The 19,623-nt window shown below is 41.1% G+C and overlaps 1 protein-coding gene across 3 annotated transcripts in view; it reads right to left on the bottom strand.

The window, feature by feature from the left end:
• SLC8A3 (solute carrier family 8 member A3) overlaps window positions 1-19,623 on the bottom strand; it is a 248,541-nt gene that overhangs the window by 186,815 nt on the left and 42,103 nt on the right. For all 3 annotated transcript variants that reach the window (XM_069091787.1, XM_069091785.1, XM_069091786.1), the window contains exon 2: window positions 3,414-5,259. In XM_069091787.1, coding sequence (XP_068947888.1) covers window positions 3,414-5,197 — 1,784 coding nt within the window. In that variant the 5' untranslated portion in view covers window positions 5,198-5,259. The remainder of the gene's footprint in view (window positions 1-3,413; window positions 5,260-19,623) is intronic.

The raw sequence follows: 19,623 nt of genomic DNA, 5'->3' as shown, positions 1-19,623 counted from the left end.
TTGTGAATCCCTCAATGGGATGAATTTGCTGACATAGCAGGAAGGGGTGGGGCAGGGAGGAGCTAATACCATATATAAGGAGAGTTCAAGGCTGGAGAGGGAAGAGATTTTGAGAACAGAACTTGTGGTGGCAGCACTTCTTCTGAGGACTTCTGCTAAGAACTGCCAGGAATGAGAACTGCTGGGGGCAAGCAGCATGGAGACTGAGCAGCTACTGTGAGTGAGGAGAAGAGGATCTTTGCCTGAAGGAGCCTGTTTTGTTTTGAAGGCTTGGGAATGTGAGTGTTCACTGCATTAACTATGTGTACCATATGTGAATTCATGGCTACTGTAATGACTTTGACTTTCTGGTTTGGGGACTCAGCTTTCTGGCATTTGAATAATGCTTTGGCTCTGTCCTCCATGTTGAGAGCTTGTTACATTTTGTGATTCACAACTATACCAGCATATTAAAGTCACCATGGGCATTGTGAACATTGCATTATTGTTACACATACTAAGCACTTTACAAACATTATTGCATTTGATCCTCATAACAACCCTAGGAGGGTTGCTGCTATTATCCCCATTTTCCAGTAGAGGAAATGGAGGCAAAGGTTAAGTGACTTGCCCAGGGTCACACTGATAACAAATATCTGAGGTCAGATTTGAACTCCAGGCTTCCTGACTCCAGGCCCAGTACTCTATAGCATCATCTAATTGCCCCTGGAGAAAATTTCCCCCTTTCCTCTCAGAGCCAGGATTTCCTATCTTGAACAAGTTCTAGGTGAATTCTGAGGCCAAAAATAGCATGTGATACAATAATTTTCTTGGAGAAGTAGTGGAAACAGATAATATTATTTGATTTTTCATTTCTAGAGCAAATTTCACCCAAGAATTAGTGTTGTGTTCTTTCCAACATGATGCAGTGGAGCTTTATTGAAGGGTCACATAAATCACTGAGAAGCTTAGTAACTTGTCTTCTGTCAGCTTGCAAATGTCATCCACCCATGCTTCCTAAAGATCAGGTCTGTGTTAGGGAAATGAGGCTGGTGTTAAATGTGAGTCACTAGGACATGAGATAAACCGCCCCCATTGATCCAGATTGTCTTAAAACCTTTTTGGGGTGGGTGATACTAATGAATCATTTTTAGTACAATAGAGAACAACCTGAACAAACGACTTCAGGATCCCCAAAGATATTAGTTTAGCAGAGACTAGACTTGAACCAGATTACTCCTAAGGCAGGAAGGGGAAGAAGGTTCAAAGTTTGCAATGCTGTTTGGTTTTGTGGGAAAGTAAAATCCTCAAAGAGTCTGGGGATCAGAAACAGGAGGAGGGTGGGAGACAGACTGTTCCTGGATCAAGCAAAATGCAGTTGTCTTCCCTATTCTTCTCATGTCTCCATTGAATGGGGCTACAGTGGGAGGCCACGAAAAGGAAGTGTGAACACAAGGAAGTGTGGCCTGAGATCTTGGCCCCGGACTCACTCAGAACTAAATTGACAGAGAATATATACATTTGTCACCTCATAACAATCAATTCAAAGCTAGCTCATGGCAAGACCATGGATCCCTATAGCCTACCTGAAGTCCAATGCGTTTAGGCATACTTGGATGTCTGGTGCACACACAGAACTAGGAAATATGGCCTTGAGGGCAGAATGCTAGAGTGGGCATCAGGATGCCTGGCTTCCAGTCTTGACTCAACTACTAACTGACTTTCACTTATTCCATCATTCAACAAACATTTATTAAACATTTACTATTTGGAAGGCATGGTGCTATGTGGGTATGAAGACACAAAAGCAAACAGCCTGGCTCTCAAGGAATTTACATCCTACTGGATAAATGTTTGTTGAATAACTGAATGACTTTGGACAAGTCAGTTGACTTCTCTGTACTTCATTGTCCTCAACTTTAAAAATAAGAGGGTTCAATCAGATTTCTTAAATTCTTATATTTTAGATTAGGATGCCTTACAAGAAAAGTGGGGCCATGTATACACCTCTATTGTCAATTAATATAATCTTAAACTTAAATCACTTAAACGGAAATGTCCTTAGCTTATTTATTACTGTTAGTTTAAATGACTAAGGTGTTAGGATAGGCTCGAGCTGATATTTAAGTACAAAGGAAAAGATTCAGACTTTTACTATGGAAAGATATAGTCTAAGTTCCATAGGGAAGCCTAAAAGATAGGAAGACCTATAGATATACATTGAATGGTTCAGAAAATCCTGGAATACTGGAACTAGTATTTTCTGATAATGTTACCAGTAGGCACTCTGAGTAATTAGGCATTACATTTTTGTTATATAAGTTAACATTTTGTGGCTTGCTATGTATAAAAGTAAGGAATTAGCAAAGAAGATCAGCAGAGAAAAGTTCCTAGTTTTTGTTTTTTTCTTTCTGCCACTTTTCACTGCCCCTCCTAGGGAAAATCTGCCCTAACATTATTCTAATAAGATAGTCCCAAGAATCATCAGTATACACTACTGAAAAGGTTTGGCTAATGTATTTTGTTTTGATTGGGCTAACCTGAGTAAGTCCCTTTTCTTTACTGTCTTTCCATCTGCTCATGTGTAAAATGGGCAGAATACAAATGAATTGTGTAAAATGGGTGACATTCTTCTATGAAAAAGGCTGCAGAAAGAATTAATTTTCTTTATGATAGGATATAATAGGATCTTATTCAAATGAAAAGCACTATTGAAGGGGATGAACACATAGGTTTCAGGTGAAACATCCCACAATTTCCTAGGGACTTTTCCTTTAATGCTTATTTGGTATTCAACCTTGGGATGGAGCCTGACTTCTCCCAGGCACCTCCAGTATAAGAGCAAAAAAAGTAAGCCATTTCAGCCAGATTGGACATGGCAGGAACCAAAGGATAGACTGCCTGCATGTAAAAAAAAAAAAGATAACTTTGGCTTCTAGGTTTTGAGCTAATCATATCTGAACAGTCACCTTTGGAGAAAATAAGAGTACAACTGAGATCCAAAAGAGTCACCAACTAAAAGGAAGCTTGGCCAGATGCTCCTATCGGTGACCTGAAATGGTTCAAAGTTTAGTCTCAAATGTCTCAGAAATCCAAAAATGTGAGGACAGGAAAAATCTCTTACTTTCTGGAAAATCCCCCAAATCTTACATCATAATTGATTTTATCCCTCTAACTACTTAGGCTTCAACAGATCCTGCCATAGGATTCCCTGCCCAGGAAAAAAAAAAAAAAAAAAGGTCAAGGTGAGGAGTCAGGAGAGTTTAGAAGTGGAAAACAGCTCAGACGTGTCTGACGACCTTGCACACCTGTGATGAAGCCAAAACAAGAGGTTAAGACAATCCCGTGAAACATTTGTAAAGAGATTCCTGAATGAGAGGGAAGTGGAACAGGTCGGGGGGAGGGGGGGCAGAAGACAGAAAGAAGGTACTTACACAGTTTCATCATTCTTGAATTCCAGCTCCCCATAGGTGTCTTCAAAGTCCTCACCAGCACCCTTGGCGGTCCCTTCCACTGTCCTAAAGGGGATGATGACTGTGCCCCTGGCACCCGATGTCCGGAGGACCTTGACCTCCATGACACCGATGCTCTCACTGACATGAATGACATCACACTCAAAAGTGAAGATGCCCGCGTGATCATCATCCAGAATGGTGACTGTAGCCACAGAGGGGGAGGACAGAACAGCCCTGGGCAAGGGCAGGTTGTTGATTGCACCGGGGGGTAGCCCTTCCTCTGGCTGCTCCTCCACTATACGAACGTTGCTGAGCCTTACAAAGAAATGCTCATCCTCCTCAAAGATGTCATCATCGATAATGCCAACAGAGAATTCCTTTTGGGTTTCTCCTGGCTTCAGGACCACCGTGCCTTCCGTGAACTCATAATCGGCCCCAGCGTTGGCAGAGCCGTCTTCTGTCTTGTAGTCCACGTACATGGTCTTAGAGGTGTCACCCCCTTTCCGCACCACCGTCAGGAGGACGGCTCCACAGTTCTCCAGGCACTGGTAGGAGCAGGGGTCAAAGAAAACTTTGGACACAAAGTCCTCAGGCTCATCGCTGCGCACCTCGCCCATGCCGGAGGACTTCTTGGCTTGCTCCGCCACGTGTTTCTTCAGGATGTTGCCGGCTCCAGTCATCATGTGGGTGGCTTGGATCCGATAGAAGGCTCGGCTCTTCTGTTGATGGGAAAGGGCGTAGTAGTTGGCCATCTCCACCAGCTGGTCCAGATCCTTTTCTGGGTGCTTTTGTTTCAGGTCCTTGAGGATCCGAATCATTTCTTTGCGAGACTCGTCCACTTCTTTCCCTTCCATCATGACCAGGTTCCCATCTAGGAAGTGAGAATTCATCATCTTCCCATCCATCTCAATGCCTTTCCGAGGGTCAGCCTCTGTCTCTATGATGATGCCCCGGTGCTTGTCTGCACGGTACTTTTTGTGCATATACTTGTAGAAGAGCAGCCGTCTGTCCGCCATCCAGGCCAGGAGGACGCATACAGGAAAGAAGAAGAGAGTGAGGAGGCCCTCCCACACCTGAACCACGCCTGGTGAAAATACCGCCAGGATCATGTACAGCCAGATGTAGGCAAAGATGCTCCAGGCAGCAGTGATAAAAAAGACCCGGAGGTGTTTGATCTTCCGGGTCTCCCCATCAGGGATCACATAAACACAAACGCCTATGATGATGAACATATTGAAGGCTGCGCTGCCTACAATGGTAGAAGGTCCCAGGTCTCCAGCAATGAACCCATGACCACAGACCTCAATAAGGGACAGGAGAATCTCTGGGGCAGAGGAACCCAGAGCCATCAAGGTCAGATTGGAGACAGTTTCATTCCAGACCCGAATAGTAGTTGTACTGGTCTCTCCATTAGGCTTCTTGACAGTCACCTCCCTCTCCTGAGAAGTGATGACCTCAATCGATGCCATGAAGCGGTCAGCAATGATGGACACCCCAAGGAACATGTAGATCAGGGCCACAAAATAAACGATGACCCTGGCAATCTTGTCCCCCAGGGAAGGGTTCTCTGGGTACCAGATTGGCAAAATGACACCCTCCTTACAGTCCGATGACCCAGAGCAGGACTCATTGTTCTGCCCCGTACTGTCCACATCCCCAGCTGTGCTAGCCTCTGCCCGCAGACCATTAAGGAAGAGCGCAAAAGTAACCAACCCAAAGTGGAGGAAGGCAGAGGTGAGGGGCCGCAACTTTGACCACGCCATACACAAGATTTAGCTGTTGGCTTCCACCACGGCTGCAGGGGTCCTCCGGAGGAGCCAGGAACCTGAAATGGAATAGAACAAAAATGGCATTAAAGGGCATGAGATGAGGGTTATAGCAAGAGGTAAGATGTTTTGATGCTTCACCCTCAAGTGCCAGATTGTGCTAACATATGGGATAGTCTCTCACTGGGAAAAATAGATGTGCCACTAGTCAATCTGTGGTAAAATAGCTGCTCTGCCCTCAGGACCATCTAGTTGAGGTTTAATGGAAGAATAACAAAAAGAAATGGAAATCTTAGAAAATAAGGGATGCCCCTAGCCCTTTGTCCTTCTTCCAGCCTTCAATAAGAAGCAGTGTGCTGCAGTGGAAAGAATAATAGTTTTGATATAGGTTTGAATCAGCTCTAAAACTTATTAGCTTGGATGATTAGCAAGTCACAGAACCATAGAATTTCGAGGTGGGGTATATTAATAATCACCTATCAATCAAGGATTCTTAACTTGGGATTCATGAATCTGGTAGAGTTTGTTTTTTTTTAAACATTCTGATAACTGTTTCTATAGGACTAGTTTTCTTTATAACCTTGCAAATTTTATTTTATGCATTTAAAAGTATTAGTCTATGAAAGGATCCATAAATTTCACCAGACCATCAAAAGGGTCCATGACACACAAAACAGAATAACAACCTCACATCTACTCTCTCAATTTTCAAATGGGTAAAATGAGACCTAGAAATGTTAAATGACTTGTCCATGATAATACAGGAAGTCAGCAGCAAAGCTGAGATTAGCATCTTTGGAATTTGAGTCCAGTTTTCATTCCACTAACTCAGATTACTTAACCTCTCTGACCCTCGGTTTCCTTCTATGTAAAATAATACTCCTGATTCCTACCTCATATGGCTGTTGTGAGGAAGCCTCTTTGTAAACATTAAAATGCAAATTTTAAATGTCAGTTCATAATTTTCACAACATTATGCTAATATCAATAGTGAGAACCCTCAGGGAATGAAATCTCAAGGGCCTTTTCTCTACCTATAATGGACACAACTCAGTTCTAATTTGACTAACCCTCATCACTACCCCAACTTTATTACTGTCCCTGAACATTTATCCTCCTCACCCCACTGAAATAATACCTACTGTAGTGAAATCTGGGTTGGAAATACGTTCCTTTGGGTCATCTTCCTGTACCATCTCCCTAACGTGGAGGCCAGATCTAGAACCCTCTCCAAACTAAGATGTGCTATTCATTGATTTCACTGTTGTAGTCAATGTCCGTATTTCCTGGATCACAACTGGTGAAAATGAATCTCTTCTACTCGACCTTTGAATGATATCTGAGTCCTGGTTCTACAGTTCATAAAGTTTTTGAAGGTGTCCTATGAGAGTCACAGCATCATTGTTGTTACTGAGTAGTTTCAGTCGTGTCTGATTCTTTGTGACCCCATTTGGAGCTTTCCTGCCAAAGATACCAGAGTGGTTTGCCATTTCCTTCTCCAGCTCATTTTATGGATGAAGAAACTGAGGCAAACAAGGTGAAGTGACTTGTCCAGGTTCACACAGCTGGATTTGAACTCGGGAAGTCATGAGTCTTCCTGACTCCAGGCCCTGCACTCTATCCGCTGTGCCACCAAAGACAAACAACAAGCACAGCATCATAGGATCATTGACTTAGATCTGGAAGGAGCCACAGAGACTAGTAAATACAACTGCCCATTTTGCAAATGAGGAAACTGAGTTTTAGAGATAGCAAATAACTTTCTCAGGTCACAAGTAGTAAGAGGTAGGACTTAAACTTCAGGTTCTCCTCACTCCAAGACCAACACTTTACCCACTATGGTATTTCTGAGGTTTAATACAGTCAACTCTCCATTACCTGCACTCATGGAGGAGGCAAGAGGTATACAGAGCACAACACAGCAGGTAATTCCAAATGGACTTCATTTTATTCTAGATGAGTTGCCATACCATCACTCAATGAGAGCTGAACGCTCAGGGCTCACACTCATCTCTGCCCCTACCTTCCCTACCAAGTGTCTCTAGACCCACTACTCTTCTATCTCAATCTCTAGTTGGGGAAATGGGGGAAAGGAGAGGTAAGGAGGGAGAGGAAGAGGAAGAGGAAATCCTATTTTGTCATAAACAATCCACAAAGTGGAACACATTCTCATGAATATTTGAGTTGGCTGCATTTGCCCAGCATACTCAAGAGTTTCTTCAGTAACCCATCTTCTAGACCCATTTAGGATGAAAGGAAACAATTTGTAATGGAGTATGACCTGGGTTTTCAGCCAAGCCTAGATAATTTTTTATAAACCCCCCCTAAATGGGGGAGAGAATTATGACTCTACACTGTAACACATTTTGTAAGGCCAACATAGAGGAGGAAGCCAGCTCCTCAACGTGTCCTCAGTTTTCAGTCTGTCTCTCTTCCTCCACGTATATTGGTTGAGTCTCCCAAGAGACTATAACACATGTGTCCTCCATCAAAGAAGAAATCAAGAATGTCTCTTCTCTCCAAAACTCTCACACAGGTATGCAGTGACCATTCATTATTCTCTCCACCAGTTAGGAGATTCTTATGCAAAATGTTTAAGACCTGATTAGAAACCTAGGCCCCAGAAGCAGTCTATGTCAAGAGGTGAAATGAAGACTCATGAGAGGTATATGGCCAGTACCTCAGCACAAACTGGCTGGCCTGGTCTAGCTCTTCCACTTACTCATCATAAGCAATGCTACTGACCTTGTCTCTTGACCTTAATTTCTTTATCTATAAAATGGGGATAATTCCCACAAACCTATATCACAAAGTTGTTGGGCAGGTACTACAGAAACTGAAAAGTGGCACCTAAATGTGAGCTATTAATTATTGTTTTCAATTATATTATACATATATAATGTAGGTTATATTAATAATAATAATTACAGGAAGAAAAAAGTCACCATGGAATGAAACCATCTTAGCAATATTACCCATCCTCTGAGTTTCCAACATGATACTGTTCATTTCTTTTCTTATTTGGTCAAAATAATAATAAGTAGCATCTACATAATGCTTTAAGGTTTGCAAAGTACTTTACACATATCATTTCATTTGATCCTCACAACAATCCCTGGGAAGTAACTGCTATTAATTATTCCCATTTTACAGATGAGAAAACTGAGTTAGAGGAACTGCCCATGACTACACAGTTAATAAGTGTCTGAGGTCAGACTTCAGTTCAAGTATTCTTTGACTCAGATCCAGCTCTCTGTATAATACATGCTTTATATCAGCACCATTTCACTATGTTCATTTCTCCTCCTCAATTTTTCTTGTACTACAGTTATGTATGTTCATGTTGCATCCTCCAACCTCCACCTCTCCAGTCAGTCAAAAGTAAGCTCCTTAAGGGCAGGGACTCTTTTGGTTTTTTGAATCTTCAGAAACTGATCCAGTCCTTTGAACAGAGTAGCAAATATTCATTAAATTGACATGCACATGAATTAGTAGCAAATCTATATCCAAGAAGAGATCACCTGATAATATTCCATGCCCTCCATCTGATGTCAGTGGACTTTGGCTGGTGACTGCCAACCTCATCTCAGAAAACCCTTGATGTTTTGGTGCCTCATTCCCATCTTTGATAAAAATCAGAGTATTTTCAACTTGGATCATAGAAAGAAAACACTTTTGAAATGCACAAGTGCACCTGAATTGGACAAAGATTGAACCAGATCACTACTGGGCTTTGATAATACATCTTTAAGAATTCCCAGCCTCAACCCCACTATATCCAAAAGCAAAAAAAAAAAAGTTCAGCTAACATTATTGATGGACAGCTTGGTGGTGTAATGAATAGAGTGCAGGGAAGTTAGGAAGACTCATCTTCCTGAGTTCAAATCTGACCTCAGGTACTTATTAACTGTGTGACCTTGGGCAAGTCACTTAACCCAGTTTGCCTCAGTTTCCTCATCTGTAAAATGAGTTGGAAAAGAAACTGGCAAACTACTATAGCAGCTTTGCTAAGAAAACCCCAAAATGGGGTCATGAAGAGTTGGACATGACTGAACAACAACAGAAACATTACGGATATCACCTTTCAATGAGGCACAGCCAATATTTTATTGCTGTTGTTATTGTTACCTTTTGCTTTTATATTACTTTCATTTCCCACTCTACCCCCTCCTATAACCCCAGAACCATTCCTTATAGATAAAAATAAAACAGAAGAGGATAAGGAAAAAGCAACTAAGTCCTACTAACCAATGTATCAATTAAATCCAAGTAAATGGAGGATTCCCCATCTAGAGCCCCCTACCTTTTCAAAGAAAGTGGGGGAAAGGGGTGGCCAGGTGGCTCAGCGAGTAAGAGCACCGGCTCCAGTGTCAGGATGACCTGGATCAAATCCAGGCTCAGATACTCAGCACCACACCCATAAATAATAACTGGCCGTGTAACCTTGAGCAAGTTACTTAACCCCGATTGCTTAAAAAAAAAATGGGGGAAAGTTCAGTTATTCTTACCAACCCAGACAAACACAGAATTAAGGGGGCCTGGGTTTGATTTCTAACTCATTCCTCAACTTGTCTTGTGACTGTAAGGAAAACATTTCACCTAAGGTTTCTCCCCATCTTTGCAACATGAACCACATGCTGCCCTCCCTTCTGGATATCAGTAAAGATTTTTGTAAAATCTACATTCTCCTGAGCTCATGTGAGTAGGAAAAAGAAGTCTCATGGAAAGAGCATTGGCCTAGAAGTCAAGAGGCCGAGGTTCCAGCTCCAACTCTATAATAACTAGAGTGAATTTGGACAGATCCCTTTTCTTTCTCAGTTTTCTCATCTATAAAATAAAAAGATTGTACCAGGGTCCCTTCCAAACTCCAAGATTTTGTGATTCAATGATTTTAGTCACGAATTTGTGGAGGAAAAAGGGGTCAGAAAAGGAGCTTTAGTCAGAGACACTCTGGAATGTGTGTTCTAACACCAATCGCCTCCTCCTGTTGGCAGTCAGGATACAGAAAATGGTATTAGCTTCTCTTCTGGGAAAACATCTCTAACCCTGCTTCTTAGCTAAACTGTGCTGCCGTCCAAAAAAGGAGCCAAATCCATGACTCTAAAAATAAATTATTTATAAAAATAAAAGGGCTAATTTGCATATTATTTGTTTATTATTTGTGTATTCTTTTTTTCTTGCCTACAGAGAGATGAGATGTGGGGAACAGAGAGCCAGCCTCAAAACCAGAAAGACCTGGGTTTTTTTCTGGCACATGTTGGCTATGGTGACCCCAAGCAAATGCCTGTCCCATTCAGTGTTCTCTAGACCACTATCTAAGGGTCTAAGCTGTAAAGAAAGTGCTGGCCTGTATTTATAGTGGGAGCTTCCTAACACCAAAATTCCTCATACCAATGAAATTACAGGTAGACCTAGCTTCCTATCTCCTTTCCATATAGTTAACATATTGCTTATCTCAGGTCAAAATACTCAGAAATTCCTTCAACACCTATTCATTTATGAATCTAACAAGTACTTATTAAGAGTTTACTATAGCACATAGTAGGCACTATATATATATATATATATGTATATATAAATATAATTAGTGATGATGATGTCCTGAGTACTGGGATAGGCTCTTGGTAAACAAAGACCAAAACAATACTACCCCTTTCCTGAAAAATCTAATATTCTACTTGTGGTGGGGGCAGGGACAGGGGAGGGCAATATTTAGGTAGACAAGCAAATGCAGAATATATATCAAGCAAATCCAAAGTGTAACTCTGGCACCTCTCTCTGCCAAGGGGAAATGAATACTGAGGATGAAGTTCTGCTAGCCAAGACAGAAATTCTTCAGTTGTCATGAATCATATATCACAGAGGAATTATGATTTAAAGAAACTGGTTGACTTTCCCTTGCCCTAAAGTAAGAGTTCTTAATCAGATTTTAGTGAGTCTGAGAACTTGGATGGGGAAAAAAATTATATCTTTATCTTTGATAACCTCCAAGTGAAATGTCACATTTCCTTTAATTACTGAAATTACGTTTCCTTTAATTACTGATTAATATAAAACATTATTATGAGGAGTCTATAGGCTTCACCAGACTGCCAAAGAGGACCATGACACAAAAATGGTTAAGAACCTCTACTCTAGGTGGATTTCAGAAAAACCTGGAAAGACTTACATGAATTGATGCTGAGTGAAATGCGCAGAACCAGGAGAACATTGTACATAGTAACAACAACTTTGTGCGATGATTGACTTGGTTAGACTTAGCTTTTCTCAGCCCTGCAATGATCTAAGACAATTCCAAAAGACTCAAGGTGGAAAATGCTATCCACAGCCAGAGAAATAACTATGGAGTCTGAATGCAGATAGAAGCTTACTATTTTCACCTGTTTATTTTGTTTTTTTCTTTCTCATATTTTTTCCCTTTTCTTGTGATTCTTCTTTCACAATATGACTAATGTAGAAATATGTTTAAGATGCTTGGACATGGATAACCTATATGAGATTGCTTGTTGTCTTGGGGGGGAGACAGAGGGGAAAAATTTGGAACTCAAAATCTCATAAAAATGAATCTTAGGAACTTTCTTTACACATAATTGGAAAAAATAAAATATTATTAAGTGCAAATACTATTAAGAGCATCTGCTCTAAGGATGTTTTCAGAAGACCCAGAAAGACTTAAATGAACTGATGAAAAATGAAGTGAGCAGAACCAGTACAGAGTACATTGTATACTGTACACAATAACAGCAACACTATGTGATGATCAACTGTGAATGACCTGGCTATTATCAACAATGCAAGGATACAAGACAAGTCCAAAGGACTCCTGATGAAAAATGCTATCCACCTCCAGAGGAAGAACTGATTAAGTCTGAAGGCAAATTGAAGCAATTTTTTTTAAACTTTAATTTTCTTGAGGGATTTTTTTGATCTGTGTTTTCTTTTGCAACATGACTAATATGGAAATGTATTTTGCATGACTCCAGATGTATAAGCTATATAAATTGTTTGCCTTCTCAATGAGCAGGGAGGGGAGAAAGGAAGGGAGAGAATTTGGAACTCAAAATTTTTTTAAATGAGTGTTAAAAATTGTTTTTATGATCCTCTTTGGGGGCAGAGTCAAGATGGAGGAGTAGAAACAGGACTCCAATTCATGTAAAAGGTGACTCTGAACAAACTTTGGAGCTACAGAACCCACAAAATGACACAGAAAAGCTAACCTCCTGCTGAGGACAGCCCGGCAGACAAGCAGGAAGCTGCTAGCACAGCACTCTGGGAGCCAAGCCCAGCCCCACATGAGTCCGTGGGTTTTAGCTGCAGGGCATCCACAACCAGTCGCCAGCTGTAGGGACTTCAGATCAACAACAGCTGTGTTAGTCTCCAGAATTATCAACACATGGATGCTAAGGACAAAGCGAGAGGTCAGTGCAGTATGGACTTTGGGAACCAGGAGTTCCGGAGTGCGGTCCGGCCTTTACACCATAGAGGGAGAAGTCTCTGAGGCGCTGCGGCCATGCAGCTGCTGCCACATGGCAGCATCACCTCCTGGCTTGCATACTGTAGGGGGGGCCAAGCAACCAGTCTGAGAGGTAATTGCTCTTGCTTTAACCTGCTTGGATCTGGATTGTGGTTGAGGGTAGAGGTCCTGGGGTGTGTGACCAGCTTGGAGAATATGTGGAGGCTTCAGAGAGGGCACCCAACTAATAGTGTTGGCAGTTGAGAAATCCCCAGCAATTTGGGACAAAGCTCCCCTGTCAGGTAGCAGAGTCCTACTGTGGCAAAAAGCTCAAAAGTCAAGTAATTGAGTAGCAACATGAGTAGGCAAAGGAAGCAAAGCAAGCAGAGCAATCCAACTTTACGCTCCTATTTTGGGGACAAAAAGGATCAAAGCATGGAACAGAAGGAAGACAGTGAAGTCAGAACTCCTGCACCAAAAGCTTCAAGGAAAAATACGAGCTGGTTACAGGCCACAGAGGACCTTAAGAAAGATTTTGAAAACCAAATAAGAGAAGTGGAGGAAAAATTGGGAAGAGAAATGAGAATGATGCAAGAAAATTATAAAATGAGAGTCAACAGGCTGACTGAGGAAAATAACACCTTAAAAAATAGACTAACTCCAATGGCAAAAGAGGCTCAAAAAGCCAATGAGGAGAAGAATGCCTTAAAAAGCCAAATTTGCCAGAAGGAAAAAGAATCTCAAAAGCTCACTGAAGAGAATCATTCCTTCAGAATTAGATTGGAGGAAATGGAAGCTAGTGAGTTTATGAGAAATCAAGATACTATTAAACAGACCCAAACAAATGAAAAAATATAAGGCAATGTGAAATATCTCATTGGGAAAACCACTGACCTGGAAAATAGATGCAGGAGAGATAAGTTAAAAATTATTGGACTACCTGAAAGCTATGATCAAAGAAAGAACCTAGAAATCATCCTTCAAGAAATTCTCAAGGAAAACTGCCCTGATGTTTTAGAACCAGAAGGCAAAATAGAGGTTGAAAGAATCCACTGATCACCTCCTGAAAAAGATCCCAAAAAGAAAACTCCTAGGAATATTATAGTCAGGTTCCAGAATTCCCAGATCAAGGAGAGAATACTACAAGCAGCCAGGAAGAAACAATTTGAATATGTGGAAACACAATCAGGATAACACAGGATCTGGCAGTTTCTACACTGAGGGATCGAAGGGCTTGGAATATGATATTCTGGAGGTCAAAGGAGCTGGGATTAAAACCAAGAGTCACCTACCCAGCAAAACCGAGTATCATGTTTTAGGGGAAAATATGGTCATTCAGTGGAATAGAGGACTTTCAAGTATTCTTGATGAAAAAACCAGAATTGAATAGAAAATTTGACATTCAAATACAAGAAGCAAGAGAAGCATGAGAAGGTAACCAGGGAAAAGAAATCATAAGGAACTTATCAAAGTTGAACTATTTACATTCCTACATTGAAAAAAGATAATTGTAACTTACGAAACTTTTCTCAGTATGAGAATAGTTGAAGGGAATAGAAATATATATATATATATACATATATTTACATATATCTATCTCTACATATATTTACATATATGTATACATATATATGTCTATATAAGAGGGTATATGGGCATATGAATACATATGTGAGTGTGTGTATATATGTGTACAGGTATACATAGATAGAGGGCACAGGACCAATTTAGTAGGAAGGGATGATACTTAAATGGTGATATTAAGAGGTGAGAGAGGAATATAATGAGAGGAGGTGGGGAGAGACAGAAGGGGATAAATTATCTCATATAGAAGAGGCAAGGGAAAATGGTTTCAATGGAGGAGAAGAACAGGAAGGCAAAAGGGAATGGGTCAACCTTATTCTCATTGACTTTGGTTTAGGGAGGGAATTATATATTCTCACCCTACAGGGTATCTCACTCTACAGGAGAGTAGGGGGGAAGGGGATGAGAGGGGGGATGATGGAAGGGAGTGCAGGCTGGGGGGAGGGAAGTTGGAAGCACCCACTTTTGAAAAGGGACAGGATCAAAGTATAGAATAGAACAAGTGGGAGGTGGGATAGGAAGGAGGGAAATATAATCAGTTTTTCACAATATATCCACTATGGAAATGTTTTGCATGGCTACACATGTACAACCTATATTGAAGTGCTTATCTTCCCAGTAAGGGTGGGTGGCAAGGGAAGAAGGGAATGAACCTGGAATTCAAAGTTTTAAAATCAAATATCTAAATATATATATATATATATATATATGTATGTATACATATATATACTATTATTAATATTATTTTACATATAACTGGGAAATAAGATATACAGGTACTGGGACATAGCGATCGACCATCCTCTACTGGAAAGTTAGAGAGGGTATGGGGGAAGATAAGGGAGAGAGCAGATTGGAGGAGGGGATATCCAATGTGAGCTTTATTTTGGGGTGGTGGGTAGGGGAAAAATGGGGAGAAAGTTTGTGACTGAAAATCTTGCGGAAACGAATGATGTAAACTAGAAGTTAATAAAGCATTTGATAAAGTAAAAAAATTTGGTTTTACATATAACTGAAAAAAATTAAAGACATTCAACAAAAAAAGAACCCCAGCTCTAGAGAGAACTTGTGAATAAAAGCTGCAAAAAAGAATACAGTGACTGGCATGATATACAGAGAAACAGAAGGAAACCGAAGAAAATAAACTCTCTGTCCAATGGGTTGGAATTTTTGTCCTACTTTGGGGCTCTAGTTGTGATAGAGAATCATATTTATTTTTTATTTTACATAAACTATAATTTCCAAAGTGGGGCAAGTTCATGAATTCAGTCCTTCTTTCCTAGGCAAAGTGGTTTCAATAACAGTTGCCATCTGGTGGATGAAGAGACAAAATCTACTTTGATGCTATGATCTTTTCCCCCATTGTTCTCTCCTGCATCTGCCCACAAAGATTTGTCCCCCACCCAGGATGGAGCCAAAAGCTGTGACTGGAGAGTAGGTCATATCCAGTGGGATCAGGGAACATAAGGAAATTAGCTGGTGATAACCGCATTCTAAGAGTTCAGGCCAGAGGAATGGAGAAATAATTTTATCCCTTCTTTCCTGAAATAGAGGCCCAACAGATGAGCTTTTTTGCCTAACAATTCTTCACATGCTACTAAAAAAGAAAAGTATTGGGGGTGAGGGGGACAGTAATCAAAACAGTCCATAAGGAGGTGGCAAGTGATCCTGTTCTTTCCATTACACCACAGCTCTCTAAGATACAGACATGATTTTTGAGCAGCACTCCCTAACTCCTTGGAAAACATCAATCTCTGTTTCCAAATCAGTCCTTGGTATTTCCACAGTTATAATAATGACCATTCATTGCCCTCCCCACCCCCCAACCCTCCAGTTGAAAGAGATAGCTTTATAGAAAGGTGATAATAGAGGAGTAGAAAGCAGAAATATAGATACTAGTGTGAGGTTTGCATCCCAAAGCTCATCCCCATTCCCTGTTGGGAGAAAGATTCCCAGGTGTTCCTCGGGTTATGGAAGGAGACTTGAGCAGAAGAGTCTCATGAGATTCTAATTCTTGCAGACAGGAGTTTAAGACATTGTAGGTGGGAGGCATATTTTGGCTCAATATAAAGAAGGACTTTCTAACAATGAGAGCTGTTCAAAAATGCAATAGGCTGTATTATGAGATAGTGAGTTCCCTGTCATGGGAGGAATTCAAACCAATGATAGATAACCACTTGTCAGACCTGCTATAGAAAAAAATCATGTTCAGATACAATACAGGTTAGGTTAGATTAATAATTAGGGGTCCCTGAGACCTTTACAAAGGGTCTACAAAGTCAAGGCTATTGTCATAATAATATTAAGATGTTTTCATTTCCAATGCAGTAAATAGATATACCCCATTAAAACAAAAGTTATTGGAGAGGAGGAGACCCTCAACAATTTTTAAGAGTTTAAATTGGTCCTGAAACAAAAAAGTTTGAGAATTGCTGGGCTAGATGAAAACTGAAGTCCTTTCCAAATTTGTGTCACTGATTCTATGAAATCAGTGAGGGTATGGCCAAGCCCACTAGTTTTAGAAGAATGAAAACTGAGGAGAAGGAAGGAAGGAAGGAAGGAAGGAAGGAAGGAAGGAAGGAAGGAAGGAAGGAAGGAAGGAAGGAAGCAAAGGAGGAAGGAAGGAAAGGAAAGGAGAAAGGAAGGAAGGGAGGGAGGGGAGGAGGGAGGAAGGGAGGGAGGAAGGAAGGAAGAAAGTATTTATTCAGTATCTACTGTTTGTGTCTGGGACTATGCTAAGTTCTTTACAAATAGTATCTCATGTGATCCTCACAACAACCCTGTAAGATACGTCCTGTTATTATCCTTATTTTATTATTGGGGAAACTGAGGCAGAGGTTAAGTAATATCCCCAGGTCACATGGATAGTATTTGGGGTTGGATTTGAACTTCAGTCTTCCTGACTCTAGGTCCAGCATATCTACTGCACCACCCAGCTTTTTCATGACTAACAGCTGAAAACAGTTACACCTGCAATTCAGCTTTTTCCTTTCATACACAACTTCTGAGTAAGGACACACAGGAAGAGTTAGCCACCCTGTACACACTCACTGCCCCACCCTCATAACTCAATATCTCTAAGGTCCCATTGTGGCCAATAGAGGCCCTATTCTGACCATCAGATTAGCATCTGAGAATAGTGCTCCCCATGGGGACCTAAACAGTTCAGACCCTTCAATTCATTTCTAAGGTAACATCCCCCACCCCACACAAATTGTGTTCTCCTCTTTTCCCCAGAGATGTCCCTCTGCATGTCATTGCCCTGCCCCTTCCACAGTACCCCCCCACTGACTGGCATCATGCCAGCCATCTCGGGATTGCCTAGGAAAACCAAGGAGCTGAGTTATGCAACCAGCCCAGGCTGCACTGCAGCTAAAGCGAGAGACAGAGTTGTATCCCTGGCTCCTTTCAGAATAGGGTTCAAACACATGCTGCCAGCAAAGCATGCCCATGAGACAGCTTATAGAGCAAACCACAGGCAGATAAAAGTCTCCCAAACACCTTGTTTCCTTTCTGGCAATTTCAAAAGAGATTCTGCTGAATAGACCCCAAATCTGGTATTGAAAGAAGCAGGGGGGAATAAAATCTATTCGTTATTTCTTAAAAGCATCGGTAGAAGTACCTTCCCAAACTGCTTTTATTTAAATGCAGACATGATTTAGGGGCAAAGTATAACCTTCACCTGCTGGGAAGCTCAGTCCAATAGTACAGGGTGAGTTCATAAGAATGGAAAGCAAATCTAGCTAAGATCAGAAAGTACTGTACAATACTCCCATCACTTCTCACTGTTCTATTTTGGCAAAAATGAAAAGTGAATAGTCATGGCAAAGGTTGAAACGGTAATTCAATCGTTACTTTCCCTTGGATTTTATCATCTCAGTTATTATTTTTAGTAACATGGAGACTTTTTTTTTAAGCATTGCTTTTCAATGTAATGGTGGTGGTGATAATAGCATTGGGAACAGACTACTGTGTCAGTTAGCGGGTGGATCTGGGGAATATCACTTGTTAGCTGTTTACCATAAGTAGATGGGAATATGTCTGAATAGTCCATATGACTTCATTTTAAGAGGCCATCCAGAACACTGGAAATAACATTGAACCTGCAGCCAGGATTCAAATGACAGCTACTACATTGAGGAGCTATGAGACCTTGGACAGTTCATACAATTGCTCTGAACCTCAGTTTCCCCATCAGTAAAATACTTGCCCCACCGACCTCACAAAGTTGTTATAAGGGCAAATAAATCACTATGTAAATATTAGAGACTATTATTCTCAAGACCAAACAAAAAGAAAAGGCAGGTAGTTACCAAACCAGCCAGCTACCCTGCTAAGGGCAAGATTTGCTACATCTATGCTCTGAAGAAAGGGGATTTCTGCCTTTGAATGGGAAATTAATATACATTTTAAATGCATTATGTGTGCTGAAGGGGAAAAAAAAAAAGCAATAGTCTAGCTAGATGGGTCAGGACATTGGCAATGCCTTTTATACAGGCCTCCTAGAACCAATCCAATAGTATATCAGTGAAGAGCTCAAATTCATTACCATCTCATGGCTGGTTAGTAACTTCAGGACCATTAGGACCATAAGAAATTGGCCTGTTTGTCATTGCTCTCGTCACGGAGCTCAGGAAATGGATTGGTCACAGAGGCCTGGACAAATCTCCCAGGGAAATACAACTGAAAGGAAGTTTTCCTCTTTTGAGGTCCTATCCACTCATCGGGTGACTGATGGAACACAAAGCAGCAAGGGCTTAGGGAGCCAGTTGAGTGGAGGAGAGAGAGTCCAAGATCTAGGACAATGGTGCTTTATCTGCTGACTCACACAGCACAATGGCAGGCAGAACATTGGAACTAGGTAGGCCTCGGTTTCCCCATTTATACCTGAGAGCAAAATTATCCCACTCACAGGATTTCTGTCAAGACCTAACTTTAAGTCTGTCTTCTACTCCTTCCCAGCTTCCCTTGCTAATTCCCAGTATTGCCGTGCTTCCTATTTACCTTGAGAAGCCAACTCAATTCCATTTACAAAACACTTGTTGTTCAGTCATTTTAGTGACGTCCAACTTACATGACTCCATTTGGGGTTTTCTTGGCAAAGATACTGGAGTGATTTGTCATTTCCTTCTCCAGCTTATTTTACAGATGAAGAAACTAAGATAAATCGGGTGAAGTTACTTGCTCAGTCACACAGCTAGTAGATGTCTGAGGCTGGATTTGAACTCAGGTCTTCCTGAGTCCAGGCCTGCCACTCTAACCACTGTGCCACCTAACTGTTCAAAGCTTCTGTGTGGCAAGTCCTGTACAAGGGATTGAAGCTACAAAGATAAAAAGAGAATAAAATAAACAATCCATATTCTCCAGGAGTTTGAATTCTACAAGC

Source organism: Petaurus breviceps, unplaced genomic scaffold (assembly GCF_028583685.1).
Source record: "Petaurus breviceps papuanus isolate PSGF00001 unplaced genomic scaffold, PetGlider_PUasm1.0 189, whole genome shotgun sequence".
NCBI classification, from domain to species: Eukaryota; Metazoa; Chordata; class Mammalia; order Diprotodontia; family Petauridae; genus Petaurus; species Petaurus breviceps.
This window is presented reverse-complemented; position numbering and strand designations above follow the sequence as displayed.